Source organism: Miscanthus floridulus, chromosome 14 (assembly GCF_019320115.1).
Source record: "Miscanthus floridulus cultivar M001 chromosome 14, ASM1932011v1, whole genome shotgun sequence".
NCBI classification, from domain to species: domain Eukaryota; kingdom Viridiplantae; phylum Streptophyta; class Magnoliopsida; order Poales; family Poaceae; genus Miscanthus; species Miscanthus floridulus.
In genome coordinates this window covers 368,959-387,791 of record NC_089593.1, presented here as the reverse complement: position 1 = coordinate 387,791, position 18,833 = coordinate 368,959, and the positions used below count along the sequence as shown (strand labels likewise).

The 18,833-nt window shown below is 45.8% G+C and overlaps 2 protein-coding genes and 1 pseudogene across 8 annotated transcripts; 2 read left to right on the top strand and 1 right to left on the bottom strand.

The window, feature by feature from the left end:
* Positions 1-441: 441 nt before the first annotated feature.
* On the top strand, positions 442-4,670 carry LOC136504835 (uncharacterized; annotated as a pseudogene).
* Positions 4,671-6,194: 1,524 nt separating this feature from the next.
* Positions 6,195-10,556, top strand: LOC136504137 (uncharacterized). Of its 7 annotated transcripts, XM_066499005.1 has the most exons (9): positions 6,196-6,467; positions 7,232-7,369; positions 7,599-7,683; positions 8,359-8,465; positions 8,733-8,830; positions 9,251-9,377; positions 9,569-9,731; positions 9,811-9,990; positions 10,282-10,556. In XM_066499005.1, exons 4-8 carry the CDS (start codon positions 8,435-8,437, stop codon positions 9,821-9,823), a joined length of 432 nt encoding a protein of 143 aa, XP_066355102.1. In that variant the 5' UTR covers positions 6,196-6,467; positions 7,232-7,369; positions 7,599-7,683; positions 8,359-8,434; the 3' UTR covers positions 9,824-9,990; positions 10,282-10,556. The 7 variants fall into 7 exon arrangements, 4 of the variants coding, with proteins under 4 accessions (XP_066355103.1, XP_066355102.1, XP_066355106.1 ...); XM_066499006.1 differs by having other exon boundaries at positions 6,195-7,369; positions 7,599-7,665; XM_066499009.1 differs by lacking the exon at positions 8,733-8,830 and having other exon boundaries at positions 6,197-7,369; positions 7,599-7,665.
* Positions 10,557-16,689: 6,133 nt separating this feature from the next.
* LOC136505615 (uncharacterized) lies at positions 16,690-18,204 on the bottom strand. The gene has a single exon (XM_066500781.1). It carries the CDS (start codon positions 18,202-18,204, stop codon positions 16,690-16,692), a length of 1,515 nt encoding a protein of 504 aa, XP_066356878.1.
* Between the last annotated feature and the right edge of the window lie 629 nt (positions 18,205-18,833).

Genomic DNA, 18,833 nt, shown 5'->3' with positions numbered 1-18,833 from the left:
ACAATCCTCTGCTCACGTAAGAATATATGTTTCTCATGCCGTTGTGCAAAGGCCATGGTTATGCAAAACCATTGGTATCCAGAGGAAAATGCCATGCTTATGCAAAACTAGGCATTGCACGTATGGCCGGACTTCATAGCTGCTGTGCCTTTGCGTTGATACCTGTTCTACGTTCCAAAAGGACCATAATTGTTGATTCATTCAAGCAGGCAAGAGATTTGCCAGCCCAGCTCTACCTCGCTCCCGCATAAGTCTGGCGTAGGCGGAAGGAGGAGAAGGATTAACGAAGGCCCACGGCACTGGATTAGTAAACTTGGGCTCGGCCTGCTTGGTCAGCCCATCTGCACAATCCCCGGCGCAGCCCAGATCAGCCCAGGCATTCTGCCTTGACTGGTAGTCGTCCAGTCCTTGAGGTCGTGGGTTGGTGTGTTGGTGGGGGAATCAAGACTCGACAGCTCCAGGTTGGCCATCGCCCACCCATCGTCGCCAGCACGGAGGAGGCAACTCACTGGGCGGCGTGGTGGCGAACCGGCCACGACGCGTCGCTGGCTGCACGAAAGGCCGGTTGCTTGACTTGATCCTCTTCTTGGGCGGCGCGGCGTCCTGTGCCGTGCTGCGTCCGCGTGTGAAAGACAGAACCGGCATACCCGATCTACATGGCCTACCGCCGGAAGCAGGGCGCCGCCGCCGACGATCGCCGGAGCTCCTATCAGGCCCGTAGATTGACAGGAGCAAGGTGGGCAAGTGTTCAGGGCCTCCAAAATTCAAGGGCCTCCAAATTTACAGTAAGTACTAATAAATAATAGTTAATCTTTTAAATAGAAAAATATGTAGCGTATCTAAAAGGGGCTTGAAAGTTGCAATCTCTGGTTTGTTAATTGGATCAACTCACCAACGTAAGGCCCAATGACCATGTCCACCAGCCTGCTTGGCAACTTAGCTTCTCGGGTTGTTCATTTTTCTCTTTGCCATTTTGCTTTCTCGTACCACGATATTACTATGCTACCTGTTAGGGATGCTAGTGTGTTACTTGAGTACTACTTTTTACTCTTTTAGCATTAATATTTGATCTGTTCTTAGTAGTGTAAGACCCATATATATTCTGAAGTTTTATAATTAAGTGAAAGTATGCTTTGATTTTTCTCGAATTTTAGGGCCCTATCGTGTATTTTGTTCAGGGGCCTCTAAATCCTAGGTACGGCCCTGCTCCTATCCCCAGGCACGCACTCCTGCCCCTCCTCCTCCTCTTCCCCTGCCTGGTGTGCCCCGCTGGCTGGCTTGCTTGTAGTGGTGGCCTACCGTGCGGTTTCTTGGTTGCCGATCGAAATCTCTGCTAGTGCTACCCAAATCCAAGTCTGATCGAGCTCTGTTGTTTCATCTTACGCTGTCATCATGGTTACATACACGAACAGAATTAGGATCAGAAGAAACCAAAACTGCTTCGCCAAATGGATTGCTGATTGCTTGGTTCCTCCCAAAGTCCTCAATTAGATGGATGTTGTACCAAATCATGACGCGCATATATACCTTGTTGTTGGCAATCTGATACGCGCAATCGCGTTGTTCCTGACACGGCACTAGATGCCTAGATGGCATGGCAAGAGCTAGCTAGCTCCAGAGCACCACAGTGAGTCCACAACACCCTCATGATCTGATACGCTTTGGTTGGTTTGCCTGTGCAGGACTCTGCTTCGTCGCATGGCTACACATCGTTCAAAAGCATCGAAGAGCCCAAGCTCGGGCTGTGGCAAACTCTGGCGAGCAAAGCCAAGGGAATCCTCGACGACGACAGGTTGGCGCATAAGTTTGAGGACTTGAGGAAAGAACGGCCTCGTCCTCGTAGCAACACCACTGCAGCATCCAGCAAAGATCAGGTGAGGCAGAAAGTGTATCTGAATATCTGGACATGCTGACAGTCACAAGTGGACTAGTCGTGTATGGCATTGTTGTCTCTCTTTCTTCAGTAACGTCCCAGGTTGCCTTTCGGTTTACAACTATTGCCATTTTCTGTAATTTTAGGCCCCTAACCCTCGCTGGTCATTTGAGAACCACTGGAAGGCCGGAGATGCTGCATCACGGATCAGACCAGAGGCTCTTTCTGCTTCTGTCAACCAGCTTAGTGGAAAAATAAAAAATGCTTTGGAAGTAAGTAACGTGCTTTTACTTAACTCTGTGCTTCTCTGTTTTTATCTTCTTCAGTCATATAGATGGCATAAACTTCTGGAGCCATCTGTGCATCTCTGTTTTTTTTCCTCTCTTTCAGTCATATAGATGGCATAAACTTCTGGGTCTAAATTGATCACCTGTTGCTTCCTTTGTTTAACAGGAAGGGCTCGCAATTGTGGATAATAAGACTTCCAGCATTATTGAGGAAACAAAGAAAATTCAAATTAGAAGGAAACCTGCCGGTTCAAGTTCTTACGTGCCAAATTCAGCAGTAGATACAAATACACTCAGCACTCCCAATGTTTTACTTCGTCAGCCTGAATCTGCTGCCCAGGAGACTGGACTGAAAGCTTCTCGCGACGTAAGGTGCCACATGCTTATATCTTGATGACAAATATATATTTTATTTTACATCTTCTATGCGGAAAACTAGAATTTTCTTTTACATACATGGGAAACCCTTCAACATTTCGTGGTCCTTATATTTGCATATCAACATCAAAATCTATGTTTTCTAGCGACTAGTCTTAAATGGGGGACATCATTAGTTTTCGGTATAAATACATGAAAGCGTGCATATATTTGTATTTTCTGCTCAGAGAGATTTCTGGTTCTTTTGTCCATCTACTGAGTTGTAAGTTCTTGATGATGAGACTTATGGATGTTAGTGCGGTCAAGACTCGAGAATTGTCAGGGATACCTTCTAATGTTGCCTAATGTTTTCTTATGATTTGTAGCATTATCAAAACATTAGCATTGTGACCATCTAATTAGCATAGTAAGCTCTTTTCTCTTCTTACACTGAATTAGCATAACTTTTCTTTCCCTAAAAACATAAAACTAAGGTGAGAATAAGCAGTTTGTCCTTCTCGCTATCAGTAGATGAATTCTCCAGATAAGTAAATGGATGATTCTTCTGTAGTATCTAGTATCTACCAGCACTGATCCCTTTCTCTTCACCCCTATAAATTGTCTCAGGTTGCCAATGCAATGGCTGCTAAAGCAAAACTTCTACTCCGTGAACTGAAATCTGTTAGAGCAGATCTAGCTTTGCGAAGCAGAGATGTGCTCAGCTAGAAGAAGAGAACAAGCTCTTGCGAGAAACAAAGCAGAAAGGGACCAAAACTGAAGAAGATGATGACTTGGTATTTTTTTCTGATCAAACCTATCTGTTATTATGTCGAATGTCTCTTGGTGAATTACATACATCTTGATTTTCAATTCATCAAGAACAGGTGATAGTTCGCCACCAAACTGATAAGAGAATATTACTACATGGGAATCTTGGAATTTAATTATATAAGTTGTTATTAATGTTCATTCCATTTTTGAACACTTGCATGAATTTAGATTCGTATGAAACAATATTATATGGTCATGAGAAGTTTGAGTCCAGTATCTCGTTTCATATTAACTATGAAAACTGTTGGTACTGTCACTTGTTGTTTGACAACATCTAAAGAGTATCACTGCATCCTCTGAAATGTGGTGTATATATATATATACACACACACACTTGTGAACCAGTGAGTGCAACCATTTTTCTCCACATCTACTGAATAGTCCCTTTGAACTACCCATTGCTGAATCAGATTCGTGTGCAACTGGAGACATTGCTGGCAGAGAAATCAAGGCTGGCACAGGAAAATTCAACATATGCCCGTGAAAACCGCTTCTTGCGTGAGATAGTAGATTTTCATCAATTTACAACACAAGACGTTGTCTCGTTGCATGACGGCGATATGGAAGACAGTGAACCAGAAGAAGACAACGACATCATATGTGCTCAAAATGTGTTGCCCGTGATTGAAGAAAATTCAGTAGACGAAGAACACTCCCCTGTCCCCTCCAGGCCAGAATCTCCATTGGTCAGCCCGGGAGATCCATCATCACCCAAATCCAGCAATTCTCATAATGCCTCAAAGCCAGATGCTGATACATCTGATGTAGCATGATGCATGCGACTTTGGTGCCTTCGCCATCTTGTTTGGGATTTCAGCTGGCTTTGGTTGTGAGTTGCGTGCGTGTGCATAAAATTTTGTCCATTCTTTGTCCACACTGGTTTGTAGTTGGAAGTTGTAACATATTTACAGGTTTCTGCCTTTGTATAGAGCGCATATAGTTTGTTTTTTTTTCTTCATGGGGTGTTCTATGGAAAACTAACTCAATGCGGTCCGTGGGAGTTTATTGTGCGTATATGGTTTGGTTCGCATGTAATTACCTGTGAATTTGACTGTTATAGGCCAAGTGAAAGAACATATGGAAGAGTGAGGTTGTTACTTGCATTGCATGTGTCTTTTAGTTCTGGTGTGCCGATACCTTCCTCTCATATAGATGAGTGTACATTTTCCGTGGTGTCTGTGCTGTCACCTGTTAGTCACCCATGCTGGTAATTTCAGCCCAACCTTTGTGATGCTGATCAATAACACACATACACAACCCCAAAATTCAGATCAGCGGATCCAGTGGTGGAGACGCCGTCAAAGATGGTCAGTGGTAGGCGGGGTAGGGGGAGCAAGGTCAAGTCTTGCACAACCATATCACTACTGGAAAACTAAGATTTGCCTAATGTTTAATGGTTTGCCTAGTGCCAATCGTCGGACACTAGACAAAAAGCTTGTTTGCCGAGTATTAGACCCCGGAGCACTCGGCAAAACAAAGGCACTAGGCAAAATAACGATTTGTCGAGTGTCGACACTAGGCAAAGAAATCCACTCGGTAAATGACCATTTTGCCTAGTGTCAATACTAGGCATACCATCACACTCGGCAAAGGCTGCCGGAGGGCAACCGCCGTTACCATTTTACCGAGTGTCTTCCGTTAACACTCGGCAAAATTAGAACTTTGCCTAGTGTCTCCGGACGACACTAGGCAAACTGGCCAGTTTGCCTAGTGTCTTACAGAGACACTAGGCAAAATATTTTTTTCTTTTTTTGATTTTAGCTTCCAATTTTTTTCTGTAGCTTTCCTATTATACCTTGACCAACATGTTGAAAGTTGGCACAATTTTATGAAATTTTGCTATATTTCTTTAGTTTATTTAATTTCTTTGAATTTTTTCGATAAATGCAAATTTGAACTGCAAGTGTGTCGAATAATGGCAATTCATGAATGCAAAAATAATATTCATGTTAGTAAGTGTTAGTTGAGGCCGTATCCAGAAACAGACCAAAAATTTCACACATCTTCACGTCGAGACATGACCACGAACTTGCGAGCAAATAGTTTTTAAATTCTATTAAATGAAAACGGAGTCTGAAATTCATGAAACTTGTCGACAAGTCAAGATATCACATGCGGGTGCCATGATAAAAATTTAAAAAGATTTCGAGCACATCGTCACGTATGATGCTTAGAAACCCTAACATCTCCACATGTGATCATGTGGAGATGTTAGGGTTTCTAAGCATCATACGTGACGATGTGCTCCAAATCTTTTTAAATTTTTATCATGGCACCCGCATGCGATATCTTGACTTGTCGACAAGTTTCATGAATTTCAGACTCCGTTTTCATTTAATAGAATTTAAAAACTATTTGCTCGCAAGTTCGTGGTCATGTCTCGACGTGAAGATATGTGAAATTTTTGGTCTGTTTATGGATACGGCCTCAACTAACACTTACTAACATGAATATCATTTTTGCATTCATGAATTGCCATTATTCAACACACTTGCAGTTCAAATTTGCATTTATCGAAAAAATTCAAAGAAATTAAATAAACTAAAGAAATATAGTAAAATTTCATAAAATTGTGCCAACTTTCAACATGTAGTCTCATTTTATGTAGGGAGGCTCGATAAAAAGTTTAAAGACCAAAATTGAAAAAAAAATAAATAAGTTTGCCTAGTGTGCCAGCTAGACACTAGGCAAACTGGCCTCTTTGCCTAGTGTCTCATGGAAGACACTAGACAAACTTATCTAGACAAACTTATTTTTATAGTGTTTACCTGGTGTTGGGTTATCGACACTCGGCAAAGTTAATTTTCTCATCCCTCAAACTGGTCAAAAATAGTACAGCCGGTGTCCTCCGAACCCTAAATTCTATTTTCTCATCCCATCCTGCCTCCCTCACAAGCCGCGGGCGGAGCAACCTGGTGGCCATCCCTATCCCAAACGCGCCGCCCGCACTCGCCTGAGACCACGCCCGCACTCCCGTCGCTGCTCGGTCTCGCAGCTCCAGGCCCGCCGCCCCATCTCCACATCCGGCGCCCGCAAGCCGCCGCCAACCACCCCAGCTCCATGGCCGCCGCCCGCCGCCCCCAGATCTGCCTCCTGCCGCACCAAGAGCTTTGCCGCCGGTTCGACGTCGTTCTCTACAACCAACCGCTGCTCCGCCAGGGAAGTAGAAGGCTAGGAGCTTTACGAAGGGGAGAGGCACACCAGCAAGCTAGGAGCCTAGGAGCACACCTTGGACACTGAGCAGAGTCAACCCCGGTCCGGAGCGGCAGAGGCACCAGCCCACCACACGGCCATGCCTGCCGACCTAGGCGCTGCCGACACCCAGCAGCACCACTGTGTGTGCCTTCGCGACGCGGGAGCCCCAGCCCCGTTGCGGCACCCAGCGATACATCCTGGTGGCTACGGAAGCTGAGTCCCAAAATAGGGGACACCAGGGGGCTAAATCGAAGGGGAAAATTTGATAGATAGCAAGTAGAGCTGCTGATGGTTTGATTTGGGGTATTCATCGCTGAGGGGATCAGCTATGGATGTGGATTTGGCGCAGCTACCTTGGATGCCATGGTTGCAGGAAGGGGAAAAGAAGCAGAGGTGGGAGATGTGCGAGTGCGTTTGCTGTTGCAGAGGGAAGGGGAGTGCGTGTATAGAGTGCTTGTACTTAGCCTTTGACTTGCTAGTGTTGGTGGCGTACCGGCGTTTTAAGTATTGAGGCACTAGTACTAGCACTAGTATAGAGCAGCGTGGATTCTTTTTATTTTAGTGCTGGATCAGCTCAGGTGTGGCCGTGTGCACATGTAGATGCTAATAATATTAGTTAATCTATTATTTGACTAGCTGCAAATGTGCAATATATCTTCTAAAAATCACAGTAATTAATATCTCCCAGGCACTGCCCCTCCCCGCCCTGGTGTCCGGATCTACAGCTCCGAGCGCAACCTCCTTCCGGTGGCCGAGGTGAGCCCCTCTTCCAGCCGTGCAAGTCTTCGTTGAGCCCTTTGCCGGTGAAGAGCACCCACGGCACCAGGTATACCTGTCCTTCTCTAATTCTCTTCCCTCCCTTTTGTGCAAAACTGAGCTTCGAAACCCTAACCATTTAATGTACCTTTGGTCTAGATCTCCTTATGCATGAACCCAAACCATGAATTTAGGTAGCCTTAGAATGTAGCTTGTAGATGTCAGTAAGAATTAGAATGTATTGGTCTATTACTTAATATACTTATTATGCATTATTCGATATTGCGATTTGGTTGTAGGATCTGTGAACTATGAAGAGGGATGGAAGCATTGCTTTTATTACCAACGATCCCCACCTGCTGCCTGGTACGCAGAAGAACACAGGTGAACTGCACTCAAACATTTGTGGGACAGTTACTGCTTGTGTTTGCTATTACAGTTTTTCCTTGTCAAACATCAGTATATTAAGTCATCTGTATCTGGCTCTGATTGCACTTCACTGTATAATTTCCTTGTCAAATTATAGTTCTTTTTGTTTTTATTGTACTTATGCATGTTAGTTTGCAGTTATTTTTGGTGAATCCAGTGATGCGTTTGAAGGTTAACTGACTAGCTTGGGGATAAGCAAGAGTTGGGATTGCATATCAATTACATTGAGCCATCAAGAGTGCACTGGATATATAATAAGTTACTAAAAGCACAATAAAAATTGCAGAAACTAAATGGAACTGACAAGACTACACTAAATATGTAAACCTAAGCTTGGGGATAAGCAAGAGTTGGGATTGCATATCGATTGGCAGATAAGTAGTATATGCATTTGTTGTATGAATTTGTAGCAAAAAATCAGCCTTGATTTTGTGTCCAGATAATTAGCTCCGACTGATAGTTGTGATGGATGGCTTGTACTTCTAGTAAATTGATGGCAAATGTACTCTAGTTCCTGCTTTTAGCCATCTACTTTTCCATCTACACTTTCTGCAGGGATTTAAGCATGATATATCTATGACAAATAAATCTGATGATGAAAGCTTACTAGTTTAATTTGTGCAATTACAGGCTATTTGGAATAAGTTTCAGCACCAGTTGTTTGAGACAGCTGTTGTGCTTTCAATCCTGCATATATGATGACATCATGCAGTCATCTTTGATCTTCAAATTAGCAGGTCAGCAGCAGAGCGACAACAACTCAGCATTGTTTTTTTGGTAAGACCATTGCTTTCTTGTCCTTTGCATATTGACAGGAGCTGCAGCTCACTTCAGTTTCCATTCAAGCAATTTTTTTACTTAGTGTGCTGGCCAATAGTGCAAGAGAGCTTGTGTTTGCATTCTGTTTAGTCATTAGTTTGGCTGTTTTAACTGCAATGTTGCTCTAAGCTTTTAACCTCTCTGTTAATTTTGTTAGTGCTTCATGTAGCTTGCTGCTTTTCTAGCTCTTTGTTCTCTGCAGGTTCAGTACCCTGTAGCTTACCAACATGTTTATGCTTCCTTCAGTGATCAAAAGGCTTACAGTGTTCAATCTCTAAACCATGTGAGCTGTAACTGAACATTATTAGTGGGCTGAATTTTGCTTTATTGTCTTTATAATTTTTTCTATTTAATTTTCTAGTCCAATGAGTGAATTCAAAGATGAGAAATATTATCCTGTAGAGTAGTATGTGTATTATGTGGTAAGCTATGCAAAAGCACATAGATCATTACTTTTGTTTGGCCAATTAACCAATTATCACAGTTGTGTTATATATTTTGATCAAGACAGTTCGAAGTTGAATGCAATATTATTTTCTATACAGAACTATTCTTCTGTCTGCAATTTCCTTTCTTAAACTTTCTATTTTGGAGTTTATTATTTTGAACTAGCATGCTCCCTAATCTCCTCATAGCATGTAATCTCTACATTTTCCCTTTGCCTTTCTCAAACTTTGTGTGATTGTTCTTGTAACGATTTCAGCTCCTGCACTGCTGGGAAAGACCCATGATCCAGCTTTCAAATGGAAGTTCTATGGCTTCTCTGCTCTACTTGATAGGGGGGCTGTATCAGCCAATTCTGCCATTTTTCGCTGTTGTGGATATGGTTGGTATGTACCATACTCGAAATGAATCCATATTAAGCAGGCACCTTGCACACACTCAAAATCTTATCTAGTTTATTTGGGAAGATAACATAGTTGTCTGTCAAAAATATTAATTAGACTGTCAGGTAGTCACAAATGATGTTTTAGTAAATGTAAACCTCATGGCTGTATTGGATGGGTGATGGTGTCATGAGGGTGGGAGGTGGCAAGAAGCATGGGCGGTATTGGATGGGTGATGGTGTCATCGACACGTCCTCTACTCCCACCCTCTCCCAGATCCGAGCACGGAGCACGAGCGCAAGCCCGGCCATACGTCCACGGCCAACCACTGCTTCGCACCTTGTCAACGAACTCCAGGTAATTTCTGTTTTATTCGTTGCTTATTGATTTTTACATACCTTTGCCTTACTTTAACATTGGGGGTCAAATGTTGTAGGCCCAACTGCTAGAAGAAAGGAGGCTTCGCGAGGAGATGGAAGCGAGGGCGGTGGAAGAGCGGGAGGCCCAACGATAGAGGATAGAGGAGCTGGTGGGGTTCGTGTCCACTCTTGGCGCCGCTATGGGGCAGACCATGCCAGCTAGCCTAGTCTTGCCACTTCCTCAAGCAGCTACTCCTGTGAGTACCAATATATTACTTATTATGTTCCAACCTGACATAGGGCACACTAGAAAAAATATGCAATCTCAAACATACAATATGGTGTTGGTGGTGACGGCGGTTGTTGTTGTGGTGTGGTGGTGGCAGTTGTGGTGTTTGGGTGGTGGTGGTGTTGGTGGCGGTGTATTGATATGTATGTTCTTGACGGTCATCGTGCCGTTTGTTTTCTTGCAGGGTTTGGAAACCTCTCCGTGCAGGGGAGGTTCTGCCGAAATTTTTTATTGACGATATCCTTTTCATTTTTTCCAGCATCAATTGGGCGTGGCATCGAATCAAATTGGAGGGTCGCCGGCTTCACAGATTGGAGCGTCGCCGGCACCACAGCTTGAGCCGAATCAAGTGGAAGGGTCGCCTGGAGCATCAAACCACAGGCCTCTTCACCCTTGACAATCGTCGTGATCAGCTTGTTGTGAACTTTGTTAAGAAATTTGGTTGTGCACTTATGAACTTGTGAACTTGTGGCACATTTGGACTTTTGGTATGAACATGTGATATATGTGAACATGTGGTTCTTATTTATGATTCATGTGATATATTTGTGGTGTTTGAATATGATTTATATTTGTGTCGCAAATGGAATAATAAAAAAAAATCAGCTTCTGGTTACTTTGCCTAGTGTCAGGGGTCTGACACTAGGCAAAGGGGCCACACGCGGCATATTTGGGAACAGGCTTTGCCTAGTGTCAGGAAACTAACACTAGGCAAAGTAGGCAGTTTGCCTAGTGTCGGAGGCCTGACACTAGGCAAAACTTGGCATATTTGCCTAGTGTAGGCGGTCTGACACTAGGCAAAGCTTGACATATTTGCCTAGTGTCGGACGCCTGGCACTAGGCAAACCTTGCATACTTTGCCGAGTGTCAGACCTCCGACACTAGGCAAAACGTTCGTTACGATTTCCACCGTCAGTGGAATATTTCTGCCGAGTGGTGTCCTTGACACTAGGCAAACACTTTGCCGAGTGTCCGAGGTTTGACACTCGGCAAAGTGCTCTTTGCCTAGTCCGTCTCTGCCGACCCTTGTTTGCCTAGTGTGACACTAGACAAACTGTTTGCCTAGTGTTTTTGGGTCTTTGCCTAGTGCCTGCGGCACTAGGCAAATCGCGCGATTCCAGTAGTGTATCCCTCATGTGGGGAGGTATGATGTGCAGGGAGGAAGAAAGAAGGGTTGTCGTCGAATCAAGATCTGACACTCTAAAAATCATGGATTAAATATTTCCTTTTTTGATGCATCTACAATATAGTTTTATACTTATTTGAATTGTTTTGACTATTTATTTAAACACTTTAAAATCCTAAAATTGTTTTGCGACAGTGGTCGAACAAAGTTAATTATGCGGTTAGTAGTTTCATCACCAAAAGCTCTGTCCATGCATGAAGGACGAAGTCGATGTCGAAATAGCCAAATAAACGAAGAGGTCAATGTCGAAGGATCTAGTTACACTCCCCTAGATCTTTTGGTAGTCATAATTTCTTTATAAGAGAAACATGGCCATAGTCATCTCATCATGTGCAAGATGCTGTCAGTTCATATAATATTTGTTTGTTAACGATAACCTTTATTTGCACAAATGATGAAACTAACCAGAGTGCGCTACTAACACAACTGGAACGAGGTTCTTTGCCGAGGGCCGGATACGCTCGGCAAAGAAGCCTTTGCCCTCGGCAAAGGCTTTGCCGAGAGTTGCTCTCGGCAAAGGCCGGTCGGCACAGTACCTCACGGCAAAGGCTACTTTGCCGAGAGCCGCATCTCGGGCTCTCGGCAAAGGATTTGCCGAGGGTTAGCCGGCCGTCGGCAAAAATTTTCGCCGTGACGGGGAGAGGTCACGGTAAAGTTGATCTTTGCCGTGAGCCTTAGCAAGCTCTCGACAAAGAATTTCTGAATTTTTTTTCCAAAAAACTTTGCCGAGCGTCTGTCAGAAGAGCTCTCGGCAAAGAATATTGATAATTTTTTTGACATTTTTTGTGCCGAGAGCTATGGCTCAGCTCTCGGCAAAGGCTTCCTCTTTGCCGAGCGCTATGGTCATGCGCTCGGCAAAGCTGGGATTCTGTGTGTTCCAGAATTCCCAGCTTTGTCGAGGGCATGACCATAGCCCTCGGCAAAGCCACAGCCAGTTTTAATTTTTTTTTGTTTTTTTGCATTTCCAGTCAACAAATAAACATATATATGACATCCACATCACAATAAGCACATCCACATATCAATAACCACATCCACATCACATAATTCATATCCACATCACATAATTCACATCCACATCACATAGAACTCTCGAAGTTCGAAGTCACAAACAAATCTCGACACATAGACAACCACAAGTGTAAAGTTCGACAAGCAACATAAACAAGAGGCATATGAGGCGCCAAACTGGTCACAGCGACGGTCCGGGCTGAGAAGGCGCCGCGTGCGATCCTGGGGAGTTGACGAGGAGAAGGTTAGGGTCGTTCGACGCCCCGACTGACGCTACACAAACAAAGAAGATGCAGAACGTGTTAGACAACATAAATAGATAACCAAGCACTACATGTACTTTTTACCACCATGACCACACCACCACCACCACCAACCACGCGACACCACCACCACGACCACACCACCACCACCACCACACTACTACTAACCAACAAGCACACCACCACGCCACCACCACCACCACCACCACCACGCCACCACCACAACCACACCACTACTACCAACAACAACAACCACACCACCACGCGACCACCTCCACCAACCACGCAGCCACCACCACGACCACGCCACCACCACCACCAACCACGTCGCCACCACCACCCACCACCATCACCACGGTCAGGCGCTGGCGTATGGCCGGCATTGAGCTCGTGCTCGCTGCTCGGATCTGGTGCAGCGGAGGAACATAGGTCGTGTCGAGGACACCGTCGCCAAGACAGAACCGCCCGTGCTTCTTGCCTTGCCCCACCCTCATCACGAGCTCTGGATCAAGCCGCTCCTCGATGGTCGGGTCATAGTCTGGCCCGTGGACTGACCTTGCCATCTCTGTGTACGCAGAGATGCGAGGGGCAATGCTGGCGTTGGTGAACGACTCGGCAGGGACTTCCGGGGTCCAGTCGGTGGCGGACGTCGCCTTGCCCAAGTGGGACAAGGCATATGCCTTGAGGTGACCACAAGGGCGGCCACCATGTGACGCCGACTGCGATAAAGACAATAACATTGTTAGAGTTGTTGCAGAATTGAGTGTTAGGTTAGAGAAATGGTTTCGCCTTACCCAAGCTTCTGAGAATTCAGAGAGGTTGCGGCTGCCTTAATGGTGTGGTACTCCTTGCATCAGCAAATGGCGCTCACGTGCTTCATCATGCTCCTTCTTCCAGTCCTGGCTGAGCCACATGTCCACAATCCTCTCCCAGGCATCCGGCAGTTTGGAATCGCCTACAGGCCATCAAGCAAACGATATATCAGAAAATCAAATTAAGGAAACTTAATCTCAGAAGAAATCAATAGTAATGTTCCGTATTTACCGCAAGGTACTCCTCCTTGGTCAGCACCACCTGTCTTGCCTCGTCCTTTTTGATGCTATGCCCTTGGACCTTCGCGTAGTGCCAAATGTGCGCCTGATGACGCGCGTCATGAATCATGTCCGTGACGCGCTTCTTACAAGAAGCGACCGCCACCTGGTACGCCCTGTGCTCCTTGCCCTCCTTGATTCTAAAGAAATCCTGCATAAAGGCGCGAGGTATCAATTACTTATTAGAAGAATGCCCAATGAATACGATGTATTTGTGGCTAAAAGAATACAATGTGTGCCTGAAAGACTTACCGACAGGTCCCTGACAACCCGCTCCGCCTTGTTCCTGTATCTGTGGCCACTACGATCCATGGCATCGGCGGCCAATTCGTAGTGGTCAAACTGAGTGGCCGGCTCGAACATGTCCGGGCTCACCTCCACCAGGCCAGGGTAGTGCTCCCTGCACAAACCTCCTAGGATGCCATTCTCTTTGCGTGCCTTGGCTCCAGTCTCCACAAGTTTCCAGTTCCTGCACAAGTGATTACAAAAAGTATTAGTTTGTATTTTGATTTTCAACATTTCAAATGAAGAAGTTTCGAGCACATCTTAAGTTACTTACCTATCCCCATAGGGTGTGATCATCGGACGGGCCGCTTCAGGTATTGGTCGACGCGGGAGCTTCGCGGGACCACGTAAGTACACCATCGACACACCAGAGGAAGTGGACCCCCCTGCAGTCACCTCGTCCCCTGAGGTGGAGGACCCCCCTGCATCCGCATGCTCCATCGTGGCGGCAGGCTCCTCCATGGCCGTAGGCTCCTCCACGGCCGGAGGGGTAGTCGGCTGCATCCTGCTCGGACGCCTGCAGCTCCTCTGCCTCGGCACCGGCTCCGGAGGCTAAACCGATGCCTCCGGCTCCTCCTGGCTGGCGTAAAGAGACTGGACGGACCTCCTGGGTGGCATCTCCTGCATTAAAAAAGAACAAAACAATTAGCATATATAAACGATACATAATTAGAAAGAGATGCAAAATGAAGATAATTACATGCAAAATGAATATAATTACAAAAACAGATAATATTACATGTATTAGAAACGATCTCCACGATCAGGATTAGCTGGATTGTACATATCATCATCGCTATCAACCATGTCCAAATCTTCATCCGCCTCCTCATCATCACTATCAACACCTAAGTGTAATCGGTCAAGGAACACTATGTCCTTTGGATTTTCCACCTCATCTCCAGAGTCCTCATCCACAACCCTTTCGATGTCTGTCTCCATTTCGACTAGCCCGGTTAAGTCTATCTCAAAGCTCCCTTGTAGCCCCTCTTCGTGTTGATAGAACTCTCCGTCATGTGTTTCTGGGTTCAAGTTGTAATCTTCATCGTTTGGGAGAGGTAGTCTACCGTGCGGCGATATTGTGTGAACAACATACCAACCCTTAAGGTTTTCCTTGGTTTGGCAAGCATATGGACTATAATAGACTTGCTTGGCTTGTGTGGCCACAATCCATACATCATCACCTTCATAGACGGAATCCTGTCGAGTCTCGACTAGCCCAAGATGAGGGTACTGTCTCGATACCTCAGGATCAAACCACCGGCATTTGAATATGACAGGACTAAAAGGTTTGGCTCCATGAAACTGGAGTTCGTATATTTCTTCAAGTATCCCATAATAGTCCTTGCCATCACTTTCGGGCGTCATAACTCTGGTATTTGTGGTCCTTCGATGCGGCCGACTCTGCTCGTAGCTTGTTGTGTGAAAGCGATACCCATTGACGTCATAAACGTTACATGACATGACCCTAAAGTTGAAGCCATCGGCAACCTACCGTAATTCGGCACTTATAGATGCATCCCTGTAGCACTGCAAAGTCAGGCTAGAGCATTATGTTATTCACACAAACGACCAACTTGAAATCAAGAAACAAGGGGGAAGTTGGACGGTACCTTCTTTTGGAACCAAGAAATGAAATCCCGCTCCTTAAGAATGGTATCAACTTCATGAGGGCGAGGTCGCCTTGATTGACGCCAGAATAGATTAACAAATTCCCTGTGTAAACAAGAAACATGACGGGGTTGGATGCAGAATAGTGACGGTGTAAGTAACAAGTTCATTGAGAACTTACTCGATATATGGCGCCACTTCATCTAGGTTGGCCAACAAATATAGCATGATACTGCGCCACTCTTCATTGCTCAAGGTCTTTGGGCTCAATGCACTCGCTCTTCCGAGTGATCCTTTCAAAAGGCTGAGGGTAGATTTATTTTCGTCCTCATTGTAACGAGCCGGTCGATTATGCACGCTAGGAAGGTTGCCCTTATAGTATGTTGTTGTGAAGTTTGACACCTCCTCGTTAATGAACGCCTCTGCCATGGAAGCCTCAATTCTGGCTTTATTTCCACATTTCTTGCGAATAGTCTTTAGACATCTCTCGATTGGATAGCACTAGCGGTTCTGCATGGGCCCCCCATTCATGCCTCGTACGGGAGGTGCACAATCAAATGCTGCATCGATAGGAAGAAGCCAGGTGGAAATATCTTCTCCAACTTACAGATCAACTCAGGGGCTCTTTTTTCCAAGTCAGCCACCATGTTTCGAGATAACTCCTTGGCACAAAGCTGGCGGAAGAAATAGCTCAACTCTGCCAGCATGACCCAGACATGCTCAGGGACGAAGCCTCGAACCATCGATGGAAGAAGGCGCTCAATCCATATGTGGAAGTCATGACTCTTCATCCCTAAGACTCAGCCAGTAGATGGGTTGGCCCCCCTCTTAAGATTCACTGCAAACCCATTAGGAAATATTAAGTCCTTGATCCATTGGACTACAACCGTCCTGTGCTTCTTTTCCAAGACGTAATCGCCCCTAGGCCTTCTCCATGTCTTGCCGGCTCTTGGTGGTCTCATCTCTAGGTGTGGTCTATCGCATAGCCTTGCTAGGTCCGCTCTAGCCTTAGGGTTGTCCTTTGACTTGTCAGTGTCCATGAGTGTTGCCCAGAGAGCTTCGGTGACATTCTTCTCAGTGTGCATTACATCAATGTTATGTGGTAGGGCCAGGTGCTTAAAATAGGGAAGCCTCTCCAAGCCCGACTTATGAGTCCACATATGTTGAACACCATACCCCACGAAACCAACTCCGTCTTCCTTGGCGACAAGACCATCTATCTAAGCAAGAACCTCGGCACCAATCATCTTCTGCGGTTCAGGGTCTGTCACTACGACACCTTTCGTAAAGTTCTTAATGTCTCGTCTGAATGCATGGTCAAGAGGGAGGAATTGTCGATGTTTGTCGAACGAGGAAAACTTGCCACCACTCTTCAACCTAATGAACTGCAGAGCTGCCTTGCATACCGGGCATGGGAACTTCCCATGGACACACCAGGCGCTGAATAGACCATACGCCAGAAAGTCATGCATCGAGTAGTGGTACCAAACGTGCATTGTGAAGTTCCTCTTTGTAGCACGGTCGTATGTCAGTACCCCGTGATCCCATGCACTGATCAACTCATCAATCAAAGGCTCCATGAACACACCCATATGTTTCCCCGGGTGACCAGGAATTATCAGCAACAAGAATATACTCTGACGTTGAAGAAGGACACTGGGGGGGGGGGGGAGATTGAGGGGGATAACGAAGATTGGCCAACAAGTGTATGGGGCCACCATCATTCCAAAAGGATTGAACCCATCTGTTGCAAACGCAACACGCACATTACGAGCCTCTAGAGCTTTGTCAGCATAAATGCCATCAAATGTTTGCCATGCTTCACCATCTGATGGATGTACCATCTTATCAGGATTGTATCGGATGCCATTTTTGTGCCATGTCATCTGTTTCGTGGACTCCTCACTCATGAATAGCCGTTGGAGTCTCGGTATGAACTGAAGGTACCATAGGACTTTCATGGGGATTCCAAGCTGCTTCTTCTGCCCATCGCTAGATTCTACCTCCACATACCTAGAGGACTTACACTTTGGACAATACTTTGCTTCTGCGTGTTCTTTCCTAAAGAGGACGCACCCGTTCTCACAATTGTGTATCTGCTCATATGGCATCTTAAGAGCTTTGAGGAGCTTCACTGACTCATACATGTTCTTCGGCAGTGCGTGATCTACCGGAAGCAGGGTCCCAAAAACTACCAGCATACTATCGAAGCAGTCTCGACTCATGTTATGCATGGACTTTAACCCCATTAAGCGTCCAATGGCATCGAGTTGAGAAACATTTGTCTTGTCATGAAGGGGCCTCTTAGCTGACTCCATCATGCGATAGAATGCCCTTGCGGTTTCCTCTGGCTCCTGCTCCTCGATTTCGTCCGTACATCGTACACTGAAGTGTGCTTGGTGGAAGTCATCCATCATGTCTGGTACCCCGCCATCACTATCAAACTCCTCCAAGCGTGGCCTCAATGCCTCATCTCTAATACGATGGCCTTCACCATGGCACACCCACCGGGTATAGTCTGGCGTAAACCCAAACTTGCAAAGATGTTCCTCAATGACCTTCCTGGTTTTCCTATTCCTGTTTGCACATTCGCTGCAGGGACACCACACCTCTGTCGCTGCTTGAGCACCCACACCAAATGCTTTGTCCAAGAAATCCTCAGTCTTCAGTATCCATTCACGAGTGACCTGATTCTGACTATGGCGGCCTGTGTACATCCAATCATGGTTATCCATCATCTATCATATATATAACAGAGTAATATAACCATCAATAGCATATGCACCGCTTGCCTACTATCTAATAGGTAGGGATAGATCCTAATCCCACCCGCGGATGCGTAGATGAGGTTAGTTTCCATGCTCTGCTCCAATCCGAGATAGAATTTCGGCAGCACATCCCCCCTGTTCTCCCGATACACGTCCTAGAAGGGAGAGTGTGTTTCTAGAGAACAACAGGGAGGTGCTGCCGAAACCCCATCTCAGACCGGACCGGATCATACAAACTAAATCATCTACGCATCCGTGGGCTGTCCAAATAACGTGGACAATCCAAAACAGATACGGTCGCAGATATGCAGAGATCCGCATACCTACGACCGTATCTCTTTCGGACGGGAGACGCCTAACTGGTTTACGCGATCTAGCTAGGGTTACGGACAAAGGGCTTATACCTAGGGTGGCGATGGAGTGGAGAGGTGACGCGGTGCAGGCAGACCCGAAGGAAGGCGCTCGGGGTACTCCGGGTCCCCTCCGTTGGGCTCTTCTCTGCAAAACAAGAAACACAATTTATAAGTTCAAAATTTTGGTAGAACCTCCCCTGTACGGGGAGGCTTCCAAAACCTGCAAGGAAAAAGACGGCACGA

Coding starts and splice junctions, on each gene's coding strand:
- LOC136505615 (XM_066500781.1), bottom strand. CDS start 18,204: ATGGATAACCATGATTGGATGTACACAGGCCGCCATAGTCAGAATCAG.
- LOC136504137 (XM_066499006.1), top strand. CDS start 8,435: ATGCAGTCATCTTTGATCTTCAAATTAGCAG. Junction 8,466..8,732: donor TTTGATCTTCAAATTAGCAG/GTCAGCAGCAGA, acceptor CTGCTTTTCTAG/CTCTTTGTTCTCTGCAGGTT. Junction 8,831..9,250: donor GTGTTCAATCTCTAAACCAT/GTGAGCTGTAAC, acceptor TAACGATTTCAG/CTCCTGCACTGCTGGGAAAG.